The sequence below is a fragment of the Rhineura floridana genome, chromosome 11 (assembly GCF_030035675.1).
Source record: "Rhineura floridana isolate rRhiFlo1 chromosome 11, rRhiFlo1.hap2, whole genome shotgun sequence".
NCBI classification, from domain to species: domain Eukaryota; kingdom Metazoa; phylum Chordata; class Lepidosauria; order Squamata; family Rhineuridae; genus Rhineura; species Rhineura floridana.
The window spans coordinates 7656723-7677316 of record NC_084490.1 but is presented as its reverse complement, the minus strand read 5'-3'; the positions used below and the strand labels follow the sequence as shown (position 1 = coordinate 7677316).

Sequence of the window (20594 nt, the reverse complement as noted above, 5' to 3'; positions counted from 1 at the left end):
AAACCACCTGCTCAATGCAGTAATCCAAATTAAAGCTGACCTGACAGGCGGTTGTCCAGCTGCCTCTTGACCACCTCCAGTGCTGGGAGTATTCCCCCCCTCCCCATAATGTGAAAGAAAGGAGGTAGTTTTGCCCCCTCTTTCAACACCCTCTTAATGTATCCAAAAGTGATCGTTCTAAGTCTGATGGACAACCATTATCTCTCTGTAGCATTTACAGCAGGAGTGGGAAACCTCAGGCCTGGGAGCCAAATGTGGCCCCCCAGACCTCACTACCTGGCCCTTGAGATCCCAGACTCTCTTTCCTAGCCCATTCTCTCCATCTCCAAGCCACACTCCACAATGACCCTTCTGCATCCCCTCTTCAGCTACTAAACAGAAGTCAGAGGTTTTTACATACATCCACATCTCATCCAGGTAAGAAACTGGCATTATCACACTTCATGGACATATTCCAGACAAGGGAAAGGGTGCAAAGCCAAGTGTGGTTTGGGGAGAGTTCTGAGGGCCAGATAGAGAGACATGGAGGGCCGTATTCAACCCTCTGGGCCTGAATTTCCTCACATCAGTAACATGCAAGGCTTCCATTAATTCTGGATACATTCTGTTGCAATTTAGGCTGATTCGTAGAGTCTGCCAGGTTCCTGAACCTTACAGGGAGGAACCATTGGTCACTAACAGATTGTATTTTTCCCCTCTATCACAAGGACCATCCCTGCCATCTCCACTAAAAGCCTCCTAAGAAGCAGGCTGGAAAGGACCCCAGAAACTAGAGTCGTTTTAAGAATTTGCTTATTGAATACAGCCTGGGTGCTGCAGCTGATACTGAACACTGCTGTGAGGCTGGGCAGGAAGATGGGACCATATATTGCTGGTCCTTAAAGTACTGCACTGGCTGCCTGTGTGCAACTGGGCCAGAGCTTGGAAAAGTTACTTTTTGAACTACAACTCCCATCAGCCCAAGTAACTTTTCCAAGCTCTGGACTGGGCCCAGTTCAAGGTTCAAAGCCCTAAATGGCTTCGGCCCCAAGTTCAAGGTTCTTGTATTAATTTACAAAGTCCTTAACAACTTGGGTCCAGGTTAAGGACCACCTGAGCTCTTATATCCCAGCTCAGTTACCAAGATCTCGTTGAGGAATGCTGTTAACTGTCCCCTACGAGAATGTGGTCTCCATGGGAAATCATACACTCAGTATCACCGGTCCAACAATGTGGAATGTCCATCCAATGGAAATCTGCCAAATATCCTTGTTTCTTACTTTCAGACACCTCCTGGAGACTTTATTGTGCCAATAGGCATTTTCAGCCAGATGGGTTTTATATAGGGTTACCATCATTTTGTCATTTCAAAAACAGTACATTTGGCTTTGATAAGTGAAAAGTAAGAGTATGCTGTTGCACCATCTCAAAAAGAGTACATGTACTCTTAAAAGAGTACGGTTGGTAACCCTAGCTTTACATGATTGGCCTGTTCCTTATTATGCTTTTGGCTTTTCTATTGTTCTTGCGGTTTTTATACTTGTTGTGCAACTCTTAGATGTTTTCTGTTCAGGTTAGTGGTGTTATAAATATTTTTATAAATAAAATCTTTTTTTCCTCCCCAATACTCTCCAATCCATATTCTGACACCTGCAGGGGAGGCTTTGTTGGTGGTGCTTCTAATGGGGCAACTACTCACAACAGGAAGCCACCACAGATGTAGCCTTGCACACATGATGCAACTTGGTTCACTCTCTTCTTTCCAATGCAATCTCAACAGAAAGATGGGCAGGTGACGTGACCCTGTGGGCACAAGGTAGACTCTACAGGCACATATGTGCCCACGGGCCCCATCTTGGCAACCTATCATGTTTTAATGGCCCCTCAGTACTGTATTATTTGTCCACTAATGATAAACTTGCTGTTTGATATTATGACTCTTTCTTTTATGCTGTTGAATTGCTTATTTTTATCATTGTTGATTTAAGTTTGTATTTTGTTTTATTCCTATTGCATGGGCTGAATACAATCTGTGGTGGTGCAGTGTTTGTGGAACTCCCTCCTCGGGGAGGTTCATCTGTCCATTACAATGTTGCTCTTTAGAGCACAATAAAGACACATTTGTTTTCCCGGGCCTTTCAGACAGGAAGTCGCCTATTGCAACTGTATTATTTGTAGTTCTTTTTAAAAGTTCATTTTGTATGTATTGTGTTTTTATGTTATGAATTGCCACGAGAGAAGAGCAGTATAATAATGTGCTTGCTGCTACTATTGCTAATAATAATGTGGCTAGTTCACAGTCCCTGCCTCTCAGCCTCAGAGGAAGGCAATGGTAAACCACCTCTGAATACTGCTTAACATGAAAACCCTCGTCATAGGGTCGCCATAAGTCGGGATCGACTTGGAGACCAGGCAGTTCACAGTTAAAGGGGCCCAAATGTGCAAGTCTTTAGAAAATGAAAGGAAGGAGAGCGAAAAATATGGTTTGAAATGCAGTAATAAACTTAGGTAATATACTGTAAAAAAAGAGCAAGAACAACTTTTTTTAAAAAAAAATTGTACACATTTTATTTTTGCAGTTTGATGCTGATGATGTGCTAGGCCTTTCAACTTCGCAGAACATTTGCTTTACCCCAACTGTAAATTTCTCCTACCCCCACCACAAATCAGAAACAGCACACCTTCTTTTGACCCAGCAAGTTGTACACCGTTATCAATCTGAGCCTGTCCAGACGTATCCAACCTCTGGCACAACCACCCTGCTTTACTCTATGGTAAAAATATGTTTGCCCAGGCCATTGCCCCTGTGTGTGGTGTACATGTTTCCCCCCCCTCCTTTTTCTTTCAAGCTAATTTGCAAGGAAGTGCTAAAAATTGCCCTTGATATCTCGGTCAATGCTTTCAAGTGCTGCCACAGCCAGCAGATGTTTTCTGAACAGAGGGAACCAAGTTGAATCATGTGTGCAAGCCTGCATCTGTGGCGGCTTCCTGTTTCAAGCTCTAGGGAGGGCTGATGCCCTAGGCTGGGGAGAGACATTCAAAACTAAGTTGGCAGGAATCCTTCTAGAGGCGAAATAACAAAATAAGTGTGCAGGTGGGTGAGGGGAGATTAATTCTCAAGTCAGCTCTCCCAATTTATTGCTATTTATTTATTATGTTAAAAAAATAAACTCACCTTTCAGGACATACTGTTCCCACAAGGCAGTTACAAGATTAAAACACATGAAAATACCACTACAGAACCCACACCAATAAAGCAATGCAATAAAGCATTTTGTAACTGCTTGTGTGAGGACATTGAATTTGATTTTTTAATTTCTTTTTCTTTTGGTATAGAACCGCCAAATATAGAACTATTGGATTTAGAGGCAAAAAAGTGTCAATCTTCAAAGTCAGCATCCATGTTGTGTTGTGCTCTAGTTCATGAAGATTCCATGTGGGAACCTTCCATGTGGGAGGAAAGTTGTCCATTTGGGATTAGGCTTCACACAGGTTGAGGGCTGGGAAAGGTTGCCAATAAGTAGAGATGGGGGCCCAGCTACAAGGTACATGAAGAAAGGGTGCTCAATAGGTTGGCCTCAGATACAGGAAGGGACAAAAGTCTAGCCTAGGTGGAACAGAAGGAAGACTGAAGCCTTATCCTCCATGAGGATAAACTGTTAAGGGCTACTAGCTACAATGGGTTGAGGTTGAGGGACAGGGCAGACTGAGAGTGCAATCCTGCTCCTTATGCAGCCATTCATATCTAAAGATGTTCTATCTTCACGGTCTGAGGTAATGGGCCTCTGAAAGCCAGTTGCTGGAATCACAAGTGGGAGAATGCTATGGTGATCAGCTCCTGCTTTTGAGGTCCCCATAGGCATCTAGTTCACCCACAGGCATCTGGAGGGAGGTCTGCTGCCTTCACTGCCTGCTTCTGGATCTATGAGTGGGTTTCATCAGGCTTATCAGTGGCTACTAGTCATGATGGAAATATACTTTTTTTTGGATCAGAGGTAGTATGTGTCTGAATATCAGTTACTGGGGATCACAAGTTGGAGAGTGGTGTTGCACTCAGGTTCTGCTTTGGGGCTTCCCATAGGCATCTGGTTGGCCACTGTGAGAACAGGATGCTGGAATAGATGGGGCACTGGCCTCATCCAGCAGGCTCTTTTTTTTTCTTAAGCAAAGGCCAGAAGAGACAGGGAATCAAGGCAAGAAGAAGCTAATTGGGCATCAAAGAAACCTCACAATGTGCAGTCAGGGGGACTGTATACTATGGTCAAGGAGGAGGACAAGAATGCCAGGGAGGCTGGTCAAGAGACAGAAGCCCTATTTCTACAACATATCCATGAATATGAATTCTCAGGGTGGAGAAGCAGAATCACACCCAATGGCCCAGCTTCCATCCTTCATTTAAAGGTCTAAACAGAGTCTGCTGACAATCTGAGTGCTTATAGGTTCTGTCCTGAACTTCATAAAAGCAGACTGAGTTTGAGGGATAGGGCCTAGTGAGAGTGCAATCCTGCTCCTTCTGCAGGCATTCATATCTAAAGATGCACTACATGAACAGGAATGAAGGAACTGGTGGGCAGGAAGGATGGACAGAGCGTTTAAGGAAAGGTTGGAGAGACGTATGGTTGAATGGCCAGGCAAGAGGATGGAGGAATGAATGTTAAAGACAGGGAGGGAGGGAGTTCCACATAATGTTTTGGTTGTGATGTCCACAGTTTAAAGCTCTCTTCCTTGGTATGTCCATATGCAAAGGTGCAGTCAGGGCAAGACTTTGGGGCAAACGTCCAGGGCCCTTTTCAGCAGAATGAAAAGGAGGGCCCCCATAAACAGCATGGCTCACTTATCACATTTTGGAGTAAGTGAAGCAACACACATAACCCTCTAAAGAGGGACCCTTGTAGACCATTAAGTCTAAAATTAGCTAATTGCACTACTGCCCATGTAGCCACTTTCTCATTTATTAATGGGGAAGAACAGGGTCGCCAACATTTGAGATTCCATGGGCACAATTTTGCAAATCAGATAAACAGTTGTAGGCATCACACACATTCTACAATTCTCTGCTCCTGAACTGTAATCCCTCCAATCACCCCATACACCAATTAGATGGAGGAGAGCCTTTTATTGGCTAAAAAAAAAAAAGTTTATTTCAAACGCAATTTCAACAGAAAGATGGGCAGGTGACGTGACCCTGTGGGTACAAGGTAGACTCTACAGGCACATATGTGCCCATGGGCCCCATCTTGGCAACCTATCATGTTTTAATGGCCCCTCAGTACTGTATTATTTGTCCACTAATGATAATCTTGCTGTATGATATTATGACTCTTTCTTTTATGCTGCTGAATTGCTTATTTTTATCATTGTTGATTTAAGTTTGTATTTTGTTTTATTCCTATGGCATGGGCTGAATATAATCTGCATGCTTTAAAGAAATCTGCAAAGAAATGCTATTATTTTTGGGGGAAATGATTTTAAAAAGAGAGTAAGAAAGAGCTAGAGTGAGGGATTAAAGGAAAAAATATGATCATACTTAATAATCAAACATTCATTGTTTCCCACAGAATTATTTGTCTGAACCCTAGATATATTATACTTTATAGAGGTGATGTTTAAAGATAACTACATTTAGAGAGGGGAAAAAGCCTTACAAGCCACAGAATTCTGACTTTGAGATGTATGTGTGTGTGTTATGGGGTAGTGGTGGACTGACTATGACTACATTCATGCCACACAATTATTTATTTAATTATTCTTATTAATTAAATGTATATCCCACCCCTCCTCCCAAAAGGAGCCCAGGACAACAAACAAAAACACTAAAAATATATTTAAAAAACAAAATATTTAAAATATATATTTTGAAAATAAATCTTTAAAAGATCATTTTCTAAAAAACAAACAAACCCAACACAGATGCAGACTGGGATAAGGCCTCTACTTAAAAGGCTTCTTGAAAGAGGAATGTCTTCAATAGACACCGAAAGACAATAGAAATATTATCTGCCTAATATTTAAAGGGAGTGAATTCCAAAGGGTAGGTGCCACAACATTAAAGGACTGTTTCACTATTATTTCACTATTATTCCCTCCAAATAATCCTGGGAAGTGATGTTTGTTAAGGGTGCTGAGACTTGTTAAAATGTAAATGTACTGCCTTCAAGTGGATTCTGACTTATGGCGACCCTATGAATAGGGTTTTCATGAGGCTGAGAGGCAGTGACTGGCCCAAGGTCACCCAGTGAGCTTCATGGCTGTGTGGGGATTCGAACCCTGGTCTCCCAGGTCCTAGTCCAACACCTTAACCACTACACTACTCTTGTTAGCAGACCCCTATTCCCCTTACAGAGCTACAATTGGTTTAACAGTCAGTCCCACTTCCCAAAGAACTCTGGGAATTGTTGCTCTGTGAAGGAATAGGGATCTCTTAACAACACTCAGCACCCTTCACAAACTACGCAGGATTCCTTGTTTAAAGTGGGATAATAGTGAAATAAATGTATGGTGTGAATGTGGTCTAAGACAAAACCATGGGTTTATCTTCCAACTGTCTCATTCTAGAAAGCCTAAATTTGAAAAGAGAGGAAAGAATAAGACTTGAACCGGTGAGTTTTTCACAAACCTCTTTTGAAGCTTGAACAGCATCTTTGGTTACACTAACAGAAAGCATTGCTAAAAGACACACACACAAGTATCCTTGTGGTTGGTGGCCGTTGGCTCAAGGTATCACTTCTGGTATATTTTTGTCTAGATATTTCTCAGAATTCTGACACCAGGGCGCTTCAGTAGCAGCCACTGGATGTCCTTTGGCAGCTCCGTCACAAAGAAACTAGTTGCTATATTGAAGTTATGAGAAAGCAGAAATATGAATCATACTTGTTCAGGAACCCATAAGCAGGAGGGAGTTTTGGTTTCTTGCTGAAATGCACCTAGTTTAGAAATGGGTCCAATTTTGGACAGTTTTGACAGTTTTTTAAAAAAATAGACACCTGTTGCTGGTGAGAAAATATGTGTTGCAGAAATAACTGGTTCTTGCGACCAAAGGTCACAATAAAGTACATCGTCATAGTCTAATGAAAAATGTATATTTATTATTTATTTATTATTTGATTAATATTCCACCCTTCCTCCCAGTGGAGGATATGTAATATGTAATATTGACAGATTACATATTGTATCAATGTAAAAGGAATCATTCAGGGTAGTATGCTAGTCCTCCTCAGAGTAAATCCATTGAAGTTAATGGACATGACTAATTTTATTTGTTTGTTTGTTTCAACAGGTCTACTCTGAGGAGGACTGAGGACCAACATTTCTACTCCTCAGAAACCTCGGGTAGAAAGGCTGGCTATTTTATTCATTTATTAAAAAATATATACCACCAAATCATATAAAATATCAAGGAGGTGTACAACCATATATACAAATACAATAAAACATGAAACACCATAAATACAGTAAAAGAAAATAACTATTAAAATGACTAGTTTAAACAGCTGCATAGGCCTACAATGGTCTTCAAGATATGCCTGAAAGAAATGTAGGAAGCTGTCTTATGTCACGTTGGTTCATTCACTTCAGTATTGTATACACAGACTGGCAGTGGATCTCCAAGGTTTCAAGCAGGAGTCTCTCTCAGCCCTATGTGGAGATGCTGGGGATTGAACCTGGGATCTTCTTCTCTTGAAGACCTTATAATGTCAACAGACCTATTAAATTGTTTACAGGCCTGTTGAATGATCAGGGAGATCAGGCCCTCCTGGTTCCTCTGGAAGGTGGCAAAACCACAGGAAGCAGTCCGGTGGGGGCCCAACACATTTTTGTGCCTATGGTGAAAGACTAGTTTGTGACTGAACCCCCCATTTCACGTCCAGAAGCTGATCGGTTTGGCAGTTGACTCAACTGGTTCAACACTGGTTATGGGGCAGTATCCTTCATCACATCAGAGGGCAGCAGGCAGTGGTAGCTATTGCCCATTGGAAACCATAGGGCAGAAGGCAGGAAGACCATCTGTAAAAGGCAGCCCTGGTGGCTTAGGCCAAATGCCCATCTAGTCAAGCATCCTCTTCCCACAGTGGCCAACTAATGCTCCAACGGGAAGCCCCCAAGCGGGACCTAAGTACAACCACACTCTCTCCACTTGGGATTCCCAGCAGCTGCTCTTCAAAGGCATACTGCCTCCGACAGTGGAGGTAGAACATAGCCATCATCGCTAGTAACAGTAAAAGGAGCCAGAGCCAATGACAGGCAGAGCCAACCAATTCTAGTTTTGTCCCCATCCTCCTCCTTCCTGAGTTCTACAAGACCAACAATGTCATTAAGGAGATAGAAACTGACAGACGGTGTTGCCCCATGGGGTACTTGTAAGTAAGAAGACAGGCAGGAGAGGGTCAACAGAGGGCAGAATGAGGTTGGTGGGGCAATGTTCCATTAGCCCTAATGGACCAGCCTCCACTAGCAGCAGGCTAGGTCAAGGGGACATAGGGAAGACTACATGGCACACACTGTCCTCCAACACCTCACTGTCTCTCCATGCTCTCATCTACCTCTTGAAGTAACTTCTCCATGCTGCCTTATGGCAGAGTCTGCCCTGAACTTATCTTCAGTCCAATATTCTCAGCTGGAAAATTCATGAATTGACCAGTTCATGAATTGCCAATTCATACTGTAGATATTATCGAAAGCTGCCCACAGTAGATGGGTATATTGACAATAATATTAAGATTTCAAGATCAGATATTTTGGCTTGGAGAAAACCAACTATCATAGCTCCATATATGCCTTGACAAGGGAGAGAAATCACGCTCTAGTTGTGTGATCTGAACTCAGGGCCAGCTTCAGTTTCCTTTGGGACATGGACAAGAGGATCCCCCTCATAATATACATACATGTCAGCTACTGTAGGCTGCTCCTAATTCCAGTGTCTGAGAATTAGGTGTACATCCTGTTCTGGGAGGGGTTGTACTCACTTTGAGGAACAGGTCTGTAGTCTGGGAGTACTCCTGGATTCCAATTTGCCACTAGAATCCCATATGACTTCTGTGGCTTGGAGTATTTATGCCCAGTGTAGGCTGATTCACTAGCTATAGCCATCTCTGTGATAGCCTGACCTCAGTTGTCCATGCTCTGGTGACTTCCCATCTAGACTACTATAATGCATTGTATATGGGGCTGACCTTGAAGATGATCCGGAAACCGCAGCTAGTGCAAAATGTGGCTTCTAAACTGTTAAGTAGAGCAGCCTAATGGGATCATATGCCACTGGTTCTGAAAGCACTGTACTGGCTTCCAGTGAGCTACTGGGCCCAATCCAAGGTTTTAGTACTAGCAGATAAAACCTTAAATGGCTTGGGACCCAAACACCTAAAGGAGCACCTTCCCCAGTATCAACCTTCAGGGGATGAAGCCTTGTTGGTGGTACCACCATCAGTGGCTGCCTGGTTGGCAGTGACCCATAACAGGGGCTTTCCAATGGTGGCTCCCTATTTGTGGAATGCCCTCCCCAGTGAGGTGTGTCTGTCTCCATCATTATTGGTGGAGGAATTTTAGGAGGAATTTGAAAACATTCCTGTTTACCAAGGCATTTGATGGCTGGAGGAAACTTCCTGGTAACCTGGAGATTACTGGAAGGAGAATTTTTTTTAATCTGCAATCATATGCTTGTTGTTAAACTGTTTTGTTGATGTTGCCCTGGGCTTCTTTGAGAGAAAGGGCAGGAGGTAAAGCCTGCCCTGCTTCTTCTTTTTGTCCCTGGCCCATCATGGGTGAATTGAGCCCATTTAAAAATTAGACAGTGAAGAAAACTTGAAGAAGATTTGGACATTCCAAAGTAGGAATTGGCATGTCAGAAAGAGAAGATGGGTGGGTGGGATTGTGGTGGAGAAGGTGAAAGAGGAGTAGATGCCTACCACTTAGCGGAAATAGTAGAAATTTGAGGGCTTCCCTCTAGCTGGCAGTGAGTGCTTAGCAGACTTTGGACCCAGGCAGGTTCCCAGCAATGCCGACTTGTTGATCCTGATGCCGGTGCTATCTGGATCGAGCAAGTGTGCATGGCTCAGTAATAGAGCATCTGCTTTGCATGCAGAAAGTCAATCCCTGCCATTGCCAGGCAAGGCTGGGAGATATCCCTAGCCTCAGAAACCTGGAGAGGCACTGACAATATGGAGCTAGATGGACCAATGGTGTGACTCAGTGGAAGGCAGCTTCCCAGGTACCTATGACTTGCTGCAGTTTCTGGTTACGGAAGAGTGGCACGATCCTATTTCCCAGTGAACTCAGTGAGACTTATGTCTGAGTAGACAATAATATTTATTATTTATTCAATTGATATCCTGCCTTTTCTCCTGAAGGCGCCCAGGCCACCAAAAACAACAATGATTTTTTAAAAAAGGGATCTATGTTTATTTTTTACATGAAAAAAGCAGTTAAAAACTTTCTCTCACCCAGCCATCTCAGGGTTGTCAGGAGCAGTGTTTTTAAAAGTCCTCCCAAAAGTCAGTCATGGGGGAGACAGATGCACCTCACCAGGGAGAACATTCCACAAATGGGGAGCCACCACTGAAAAGGCCTTCTCATGGGTCAGCGCCAACCAGGCAATGCATATGAAACGCTGGGAGGGAGGACATGATAGAGATATATAAAGCTATGCTTAATTTGAAGAAAGTGGCAGCCATTCTAGTGTGCTGGAGCAAAACCAGTGAATTTTGATGGCTCCTAAAAGGCTAAATGTTTCATTGTGGCCTAAGCCTTCATTATGCATCAGTCAACTCTGATCCGATCAAAAGTTATGCCGCAGCATGTTTCTTAATCTTTAACTGATTCACAGGGTCGCCATAAGTCGTAATCGACTTGAAGGCACATAACAACAACAACATGCCACCAGACTTCCTTGAATAGGGAAATCGACTTCCCCTCTTTTTCATAACTATCACCCAATAAAATTGTTTGGCAGTAGATTCAGGACAGACAGATGAAAGTACTTCTTCACAAGCCCACACTCCATTGTCTTCTTATGGTCTTTGCTGTGCAAAGATGTGATGTTGGTCATTCTCTTTCACAATATTAAAGGGGATTGGAGAAGTTCAGGAGCAACAGACCCATCAATAGCTATGGGCCATGATAGCTACATGCAGAGCTTGGGAAAGTTACTCTTTTGAACTACAACTCCCATCAGCCCCAGCCAGCATGGCCACTGGATTGGGCTGATGGGAGTTGTAGTTCAAAAAAGTAACTTTCCCAAGCTCTGGCTAGATGGCACCTCCATATTCAGAAGCAGTAGCAGAAAGTTTTGCTCCTTCTCTCATAACACTAGGACTCATGGGCATCCCATGGAACTGAATGTTGGAAGGTTTCAGAGCAGACAAAAGAAAGTATTTCTTTACACAGCACTTCCCACAAGAGGCAGGGCGTTGATGGCCACCAACTTGGATGGCTTTAAAAGAGGATTAGACAAATTCATAGAGGGCAAGGCCATCAGGGGCTCCTAACATTGATGGATATGTTCTACCTCCACTGCTGGAGGCAATATACTTCTGAATACCAGTTGCTGGAACCTGGAAGAGGGGAGAGTATTATTGTGCTCAGGCTTCCCATTGAGGCATCTGGTTGGCCACTGTGAGAACAGGATGCTGGCCTAGATGGGCCACTGACCTGATCCAGCAGGCTCTTATGTTCTTATTTCTGACTACTATTTCCAAGGAGACAAAACAACAACAGCAAACAGGAGTAACTTTTGCTTTCATGTCGTGCTGGCCGTCTTTCCAGAACCATCCCTCTGGCCACCATGAGAAATAAGATGCCCTGCTGGTTTTATTTCGCTGGGCTCTTCTTATTTTCTTGTGTCTATGCTCTGGATTAACAATAGCCATCTCATTCTCCACATTAGGGGTGCAACGTAGTTAGATAATGTTGTTGTGCAACTCTTACAATAACTGAGAAATGACTCCAGAATGCACACCTGGAGCAAGTTCTGGTTCTCACAGATCCACAAGAGTGGCGTGAACACCATATATACAGTAGTTGTTGATTATAACTTTGATCCATGATATCAAGAACAAATGGTATGGTACGCTAGTTTGTAGGGCTTTTAGAAGCCCAGTTGTCCTACTTCCTTGTGCCTAGACTAGAGAAGTTTAGTGTTCCATGTGCAACTTCTGGACTTGAAGAATATTATTCTTTATTAGATCTGGGATGGGGAACCTGTGGCCCTCCAAATGTTATTGGACTACAACTCCCATTGCCCCAGTCTTTAGCCATGCTGGCTTGTGCTAATGGGACCTGGGAGTCCAACATCTGGAGGGCCACAGGTTTCCCATTCCTTCCTTATACAAATCCTGTCTTTCTGGTTTAGGAGAGAGAATCTAATTAAATAATGGGCTTCAGGTTGGTAGAATGCTCATCCATAAGATGTCAAATGTTCAGTATTTTATTATAATTATAATTATTTATATTTTACAAATTCAATCATTTAATGAGGAAACATATTATATCCTCCAAAGCAAAGGTATCAGAACTGGATTATCTGCTGTGCCCTGCCACTAGGAAGGACCAGGTGAGAGTTTCAGATGTAGTGGAAAGTACCAGAACTTTAAGTTTTGAGTTTCATTCTAAGTTCAGAAATATGAAACTGAGAACCAGAACAAATGATGAATGTTTGAAACCGTTCTAGTCATGCCAGGTGTGTGTGTGAGCGAGGGGGGTGTAAAACTTTAGTCTAGAATGGCCCTCATTCTTTAATTATTTGTCTGTAATGTTCAACTGCTTCATCCTCACGGTTTCATGGCTTTATCTAGTTAATAATCATATCCATTCTCTCTTTCATGATCAAAGCATATAGACACTGTATATGGATTCAGTGGACTAGATAGCAAAAAATAAAGGCAGAATTCAATAGTTCTCTTGTTGTTTTGCTCTCCACAGCTGATGCAGCACTTCTTTAATGTGCACAAATCTTTGCAATCCTATAACGTGTTTGCCCTCACTTCAGCCCTACAAATCTTCCAGTTTTCCTGATGGAGGAAGTAATCTTGATAGTTGGCCCCATTTTGATGTACATTTCTCAGGTTAAACCAGGATGCCCATAAATGTTGTGATTATGTACTTCATCCTCATACTGCCTCTTTCCTTCTCCCATCTTTGTGTGCTGAGATTAACCCAGGAAATATTCCATTAACCATAATTTCCCATTACATGTGAACCGAGAAAATACAGGTATATGATTTGCAACAAGCCAGGATCTTAAATCATGGTTCAAAATTTATTTAAATCCTGATTTGTCCTGATCCTCGTAGCCATAGTTGTCCAGTTCAGATTAATGGGAAACTATGGAATACTTCCTGGATTAATCCAGCACACTGAGAAAGGAGGGAGGAAGGGGCAGGAAAAGACAGAGTGAATGAGCACAAAGCTCAATTTATCACGCTGAGATTTGTATGGCTGACCCAAGTCACTAACTGTGAAAAAGGCACCACAGAATACATGAAGACCAATTCATAATTAAGACTGGTTCTTTGAGAAAGACGCAACAAGGAATTCCATATTAATTTCAGTTGAGTTAGAACATTTGATTAGGAAACAACTGATAAGAACATAAGAACATAAGAAGAGCCTGCTGGATCAGGCCAGTGGCTCATCTAGTCCAGCATCCTGTTCTCACAGTGGCCAACCAGGTGCCTGGGGGAAGCCCGCAAGCAGGACCCGAGTGCAAGAACACTCTCCCCTCCTGAGGCTTCCGGCAACTGGTTTTCAGAAGCATGCTGCCTCTGACTAGGGTGGCAGAGCACAGCCATCATGGCTAGTAGCCATTGATAGCCCTGTCCTCCATGAATTTGTCTAATCTTCTTTTAAAGCCATCCAAGCTGGTGGACATTACTGCATCTTGTGGGAGCAAATTCCATAGTTTAACTATGCGCTGAGTAAAGAAGTACTTCCTTTTGTCTGTCCTGAATCTTCCAACATTCAGCTTCTTTGAATGTCCACGAGTTCTAGTATTATGAGAGAGGGAGAAGAACTTTTCTCTATCCACTTTCTCAATGCCATGCATAATTTTATACACTTCTATCATGTCTCCTCTGACCCGCCTTTTCTCTAAACTAAAAAGCCCCAAATGCTGTAACCTTTCCTCGTAAGGGAGTCGCTCTATCCCCTTGATCATTCTGGTTGCCCTCTTCTGAACCTTTTCCAACTCTAGAATATCCTTTTTGAGATGAGGCGACCAGAACTGTACACAGTATTCCAAATGCGGCCGCACCATAGATTTATACAATGGCATTATGATATCGGCTGTTTTATTTTCAATACCTTTCCTAATTATCGCTAGCATGGAATTTGCCTTTTTCACAGCTGCTGCACACTGGGTCGACATTTTCATCATGCTGTCCACTACAACCCCGAGGTCTCTCTCCTGGTCGGTCACCGCCAGTTCAGACCCCAAGAGCGTATATGTGAAATTCAGATTTTTTGCTCCAATATGCATAATTTTACACTTGTTTATATTGAATTGCATTTGCCATTTTTCTGCCCATTCACTCAGTTTGGAGAGGTCTTTTTGGAGCTCTTTGCAATCCCTTTTTGTTTGAACAACCCTGAACAATTTAGTGTCATCAGCAAACTTGGCCACTTCACTGCTCACTCCTAATTCTAGGTCATTAATGAACAAGTTGAAAAGTACAGGTCCCAATACCGATCCTTGAGGGACTCCACTTTCTACAGCCCTCCATTGGGAGAACTGTCCGTTTATTCCTACTCTCTGCTTTCTGCTTCTTAACCAATTCCTTATCCACAAGAGGACCTCTCCTCTTATTCCATGACTGCTAAGCTTCCTCAGAAGCCTTTGGTGAGGTACCTTGTCAAACGCTTTTTGAAAGTCTAAGTACACTATGTCCACTGGATCACCTCTATCTATATGCTTGTTGACACTCTCAAAGAATTCTAATAGGTTACTGAGACAGGACTTTCCCTTGCAGAAGCCATGCTGGCTCTGCTTCAGCAAGGCTTGTTCTTCTATGTGCTTAGTTAATCTAGCTTTAATCATACTTTCTACCAGTTTTCCAGGGACAGAAGTTAAGCTAACTGGCCTGTAATTTCCGGGATCCCCTCTGGATCCCTTTTTGAAGATTGGCGTTACATTTGCCACTTTCCAGTCCTCAGGCATGGAGGAGGACCCAATGGACAAGTTACATATTTTAGTTAGCAGATCAGCAATTTCACATTTGAGTTCTTTGAGAACTCTCAGGTGGATGCCATCCGGGCCCGGTGATTTGTCAGTTTTTATATTGTCCATTAAGCTTAGAACTTCCTCTCTCGTTACCACTATTTGTCTCAGTTCCTCAGAATCCCTTCCTGCAAATGTTAGTTCAGGTTCAGGGATCTGCCCTATATCTTCCACTGTGAAGACAGATGCAAAGAATTCATTTAGCTTCTCTGCAATCTCCTTATCGTTCTTTAGTACACCTTTGACTCCCTTATCATCCAAGGGTCCAATCGCCTCCCTAGATGGTCTCCTGCTTTGAATGTATTTATAGAAGTTTTTGTTGTTGGTTTTTATGTTCTTTGCAATGTGCTCCTCAAATTCTTTTTTAGCATCCCTTATTGTCTTCTTGCATTTCTTTTGCCAGAGTTTGTGTTCTTTTTTATTTTCTTCATTTGGACAAGACTTCCATTTTTTGAAGGAAGACCTTTTGCCTCTAAGAGCTTCCTTGACTTTGCTCGTTAACCATGCTGGCATCTTCTTGGCCCTGGCGGTACCTTTTCTGGTCTGCGGTATGCACTCCAGTTGAGCTTCTAATATAGTGTTTTTAAACAACTTCCAAGCATTTTCGAGTGATTTGACCCTCTGGACTTTGTTTTTCAGCTTTCTTTTTACCAATCCCCTCATTTTTGTGAACTTTCCTCTTTTGAAGTCAAATGTGACCGTGTTGGATTTTCTTGGCAATTGGCCAGTTACATGTATGTTTAATTTAATAGCACTGTGGTCACTGCTCCCAATTGGTTCAACAACACTTACATCTCGCACCAGGTCCCGGTCCCCACTGAGGATTAAGTCCAGGGTTGCCGTCCCTCTGGTCGGTTCCATGACCAACTGGTCTAGGGAATAGTCATTTAGAATATCTAGAAACTTTGCTTCTTTGTCATGACTGGAACACATATGCAGCCAGTCTATGTCCGGGTAGTTGAAGTCACCCATTACTACCACATTTCCTAGTTTGGATGCTTCCTCAATTTCATATCTCATCTCCAGGTCTCCCTGAGCATTTTGATCAGGGGGACGATAGATCGTTCCCAGTATTAAGTCCCTCCTGGGGCATGGTATCACCACCCACAACGATTCTGTGGAGGAGTCTGCCTCTTTTGGGGTTTCGAGCTTGCTGGATTCAATGCCTTCTTTCACGTATAGAGCGACTCCGCCACCAATACGTCCTTCCCTGTCCTTCCGATATAGTTTATATCCAGGGATAACCGTATCCCACTGGTTTTCTCCATTCCACCAGGTCTCCGTTATGCTCACTATATCAATGCTCTCCTCTAAGACCAAGCACTCCAGTTCTCCCATCTTGGTTCGCAGGCTCCTAGCATTAGCGTACAGGCACTTGTAAGCAGTGTCTCTCTTCAAGTGTCTTTGGCACTTGTGGTTAGGCCTGTGGTAATTTTGCTCTTCTGAATTTATATCCTGTGCCCCTGCTCTCACAATGCCTACTTCTAGGCCTACCCCTTTTAAAATTTCATCATTTCTTTGGTTTTTATCCCAGGGGGGAGGTTTATTCCGAACCGGACCTTTCTCAGCTCCTGTCGGGTTTCCCCCCTCAGTCAGTTTAAAAGCTGCTCTGCCACCTTTTTAATTTTAAGTGCCAGCAGTCTGGTTCCATTCTGGTTCAAGTGGAGCCCGTCCCTTTTGTACAGGCCCGGCTTGTCCCAAAAAGTTCCCCAGTGCCTAACAAATCCAAACCCTTCCACCCGACACCATCGTCTCATCCACGCATTGAGACTGCGAAGCTGGGCCTGTCTGGCTGGTCCTGTGCATGGAACCGGTAGCATTTCAGAGAAAGCCACCTTGGAGGTCCTGGCTTTCAGCATCCTACCTAGCAACCTAAATTTTGCTTCCAGGACCTCACGGCTGCATTTCCCCATGTCGTTGGTGCCAACGTGCACCACAACCACTGATTCCTTCCCAGCACTGTCTACCAAACTATCTAAATGACGGGCGATATCCGCAACCTTCGCACCAGGCAGGCAAAACACCTTGCGGTCTACACGCCCATCACACACCCCACTGTCTATGTTCCTAATGATCGAATCACCCACTACAAGGATCCCTCCACCCCCTGGAGATATATCCTCGGCACGAGAGGATAGCTGCTCATCCCCCAAGGAATGGGTCCCTTCTAAGGGATCGTTTCCCTCTTCCTCAGCTGGATGCTCTCCTTCCCCGAGACCATCGTTGTCCATGATAGCAGGAGAGCTATCATCGTTGGAGTGGGACACAGCTATAACGTCCCTGAAGGCCTCCTCCTCACACCTCTCTGCCTCTCTCAGCTTTTCCAGGTCCACCACCTTGGCCTCAAGGAAATGAAGTCGTTCCCGGAGAGCCAGGAGCTCATTGCACCGAGAGCACACCCATGACTTCTGTCCAACAGGCAGATAGTCGTACATGCTGCAGGCGGTGCAAAACACTGGAAAGCCCCCACACCCCTGCTGGCTTCTTACCTGCATAGTTTTGTTTAAGGTTTATTACGTCAATGGGGATATTGAGCTAGATGGATCAGTGGCCTGACTCAGTATAAGGCAGCTTCCAATATTCCTAAAATATGGGGATAGGGAAACTGAACAAAAGATAAATGGATGCAATTTGGCTTCTATGGTGGTAATGTCCCACATGCTACTGACAGTGCAATTTTATGCAACTTTACATGGTAGCAAGCCTCAGTGTATTCAGTAGGCTTTGGGTAAGCATGCATAGGGTTGTAGGCTTAACTGTTACCATCTACAGAAGGGGCATTGTCAGGATGCATTGCCCAAGGCTAACCTGTTCAGCAACTTAGTTAGGAATATTGGAAGCTGCCTTATACTGAGTCAGGCCACTGATCCATCTAGCTCAATATTATCTGCATAGACTATCCAGGGTTTCAGGCATAGCTTTCCCCATCCCCACCTGAGATTTAATCTGGGACCTTGTACACACAAGACAGATGCTCTGCTATGGAGCTATGGTCCTCCCCCAATGTATCTACTGGAAGAAGATGGGCAAGTTCTATTTTTTTTCTCCACTATAGTGTCAACCATTATTCTAAAGGGTCACTGACCCTAAAGATAGCATCAAATACTGAAAACTAATTAGTTTTATCATAAGCTACCATCCTTCACTAATATGACAAGAGCATTGTAGAATTCAGCAGGAATTTTAAAATGCTGCCACTCCAAATTCAGTCCTGTCCTTAGAATTCATGGGGGTTGGGGTGGGGAAAATAGGAAGATGTATGGTTTGTGCTGCTGAACTTCACCAGTGCTGGATCTGTCTCCAGTTTAGCATTCAGAGCTTTCCTAAAATCAATATGTTCTTTTTGAGGCTTTCCTTAAGGTCTCTTTCACTTCATTATTCCAGATAGTGTACATCAGCCTTGTCCAACCTTTGGGGCACAGATGTTGCTGGACTGGAACTCCCATCAGCCCCAGCCAGCATAGCCAATGGTCAGGAATTATGGGAACTGTAGTCCAGCAACATCTGTGGCCCAAAGGTTGGACAAGGCTGGTGTACATGAAAGGGCTATGGACTGGAGTGATGATAGCATTCAGTATAAAGACAGCTTTGTTGATGTTGAAAGAAGACCGTGTGGTAAAAGGTCTGAAGTAGATGAAAAAAACTGGCCCATACAATATGCCGGCCACAATCAGATGGGAGTCGCAGGTGGAGAATGCCCTCCACTGTCCACTGCAGCCTTTCCCAACCAGTGTGCCTCCAGATGTTGTTGGACCACAACTCCCATCAGCCTCAGCCAGCATTGCCAATGGTCAGGAAGATGGGAGTTGTAGTCCAACAACATCTGGAGGCACATTGGTTGGAAAAGGCTGGTCCACTGGATGAAGGGATGTGGAGAACTGTGGAGACAATGAAGATGTAAGATACAACTGCCAAGAGCAGAGAGCTCAGGATCACAGCCACTGTAATCAGAAAACCAAGGGCTTCAATGAGATGTGTGTTCCCACCTGTAATCTTCAGCATAGGTCCAGAGTTGCAATAGAAATGGTCAACAACATTGGAGCTGCAGAAGGGAAGTCTTAGCACCATGACTGTCTGTGGAAGGAAGGAGAAAAAGCCCCCAAACCAAGCTGTGAGTGCAAGTATAAAGCAGACTCTGGAAGTCATGATGGTGGAATGCCTGCATGGGTGGAAGATGGTGAAGTATCTATTGAAGGACATGATAGTGAGGAAGAAAAATTCAATGATGCCAAAGAAGAAGTAGAAGTAGGACTGGGCCTTGAAGTAGTGGAAGCAGATGGTGGCCTTTACTGAAAGAAAGTTCACCAACATCTTGGGGACAATGGCAGTGGTGTACCGAATTTCAAGAATCGAGAGGTTGCTAAGGAAGAAATACATTGGCTTCTGGAGCCGGTGGTCCATGATCACCACCCCAACGAGACCATTCCCTGTGATGCACAAAAGGTAGAGCAGGAAAAAAAACTACAAACAGTGTAATATTGATGCCCTAAATGTGTGGTAATCCAACAAGGATTGGATCTGTCACTCTTGAACAATTGGTCAATCCATGAGTAGGTCCCCCTAAGGCTACAAGGAGAGAAAACAGTTCAAGACCTTAGTTTATTCAGATCTTTCTCTATTTGTGAAGAGTCAGAGCAGGTTACAAAATTCTTCTTACATGATTAATCATTGTGTATTCTCATTCAATAGTGGGGAGAACTGAAACAGTGGGAAAATGACTAGATAAGCCATTGAATTTAAGGTTGGATCTGGGATTTCCACCATGTTCTCAAGGCAAACAAAATGTGTGAACATTTTTTTCCAAAATGTTGTGGATTTGTACAGCTCTGTGATTGCAGTTCCAAATCTCTCTGTATTAAACAACATTTATATAGAGAGTAGATAAGATAGATGCAAGTGGAGATCTGCATCAAAACCTTGTAGAACGTCCCCCCTACCCATTCATAGCAAAGAGGGGAGGACTGCGGAGAAGAGGACACACTGGTCCTCTGACAAGCCAGACCTATCGGATCATATTTGATCTAGCCAGCATTCTGATTGCAGTTCTGTCTATGAAAAGGAATGAGGCACATCCCATATGGATGACATTCAGCAAGCAGAAGATTGCTAACTTTGGGTTAAAGTATCATGTTAAATTATAAATGGTACCATTACACTTCTTTTGTAATGTGCTGTTGCTTATTAGTATTGTTGTAATGTGGAAGGCTGGGTGTGCTCTTTTGTTTTCATCAACACAAAACAGCACATCCAGCCCATTCCTTTTTAAGAGACAGAACTGCAGTTAGGAAGCTGGCTACAGTAAAAGATAATTTAGGTGTTTGTTTTTTAAAATAAAAAACTGGGTTAAATTATAATTTTTCAGCATCCACAACAGTTTTCTTTATAATGTGACTCTTTGTATAGATATGTA

At 43.4% G+C, this 20594-nt stretch overlaps 1 protein-coding gene across 1 annotated transcript in view; it reads right to left on the bottom strand.

Moving 5' to 3' along the window:
- The window catches only part of LOC133366925 (olfactory receptor 6X1-like), a 33704-nt gene extending 14320 nt beyond the window's left edge, over window positions 1–19384 (bottom strand). The window contains exons 1-2 of the mRNA XM_061590474.1: window positions 19034–19384; window positions 18722–18888 (exon numbers count right to left, since the gene is read on the bottom strand). Of these exons, the coding sequence (XP_061446458.1) occupies window positions 18722–18888; window positions 19034–19384 (518 nt within the window). The remainder of the gene's footprint in view (window positions 1–18721; window positions 18889–19033) is intronic.
- Window positions 19385–20594: the final 1210 nt, after the last annotated feature.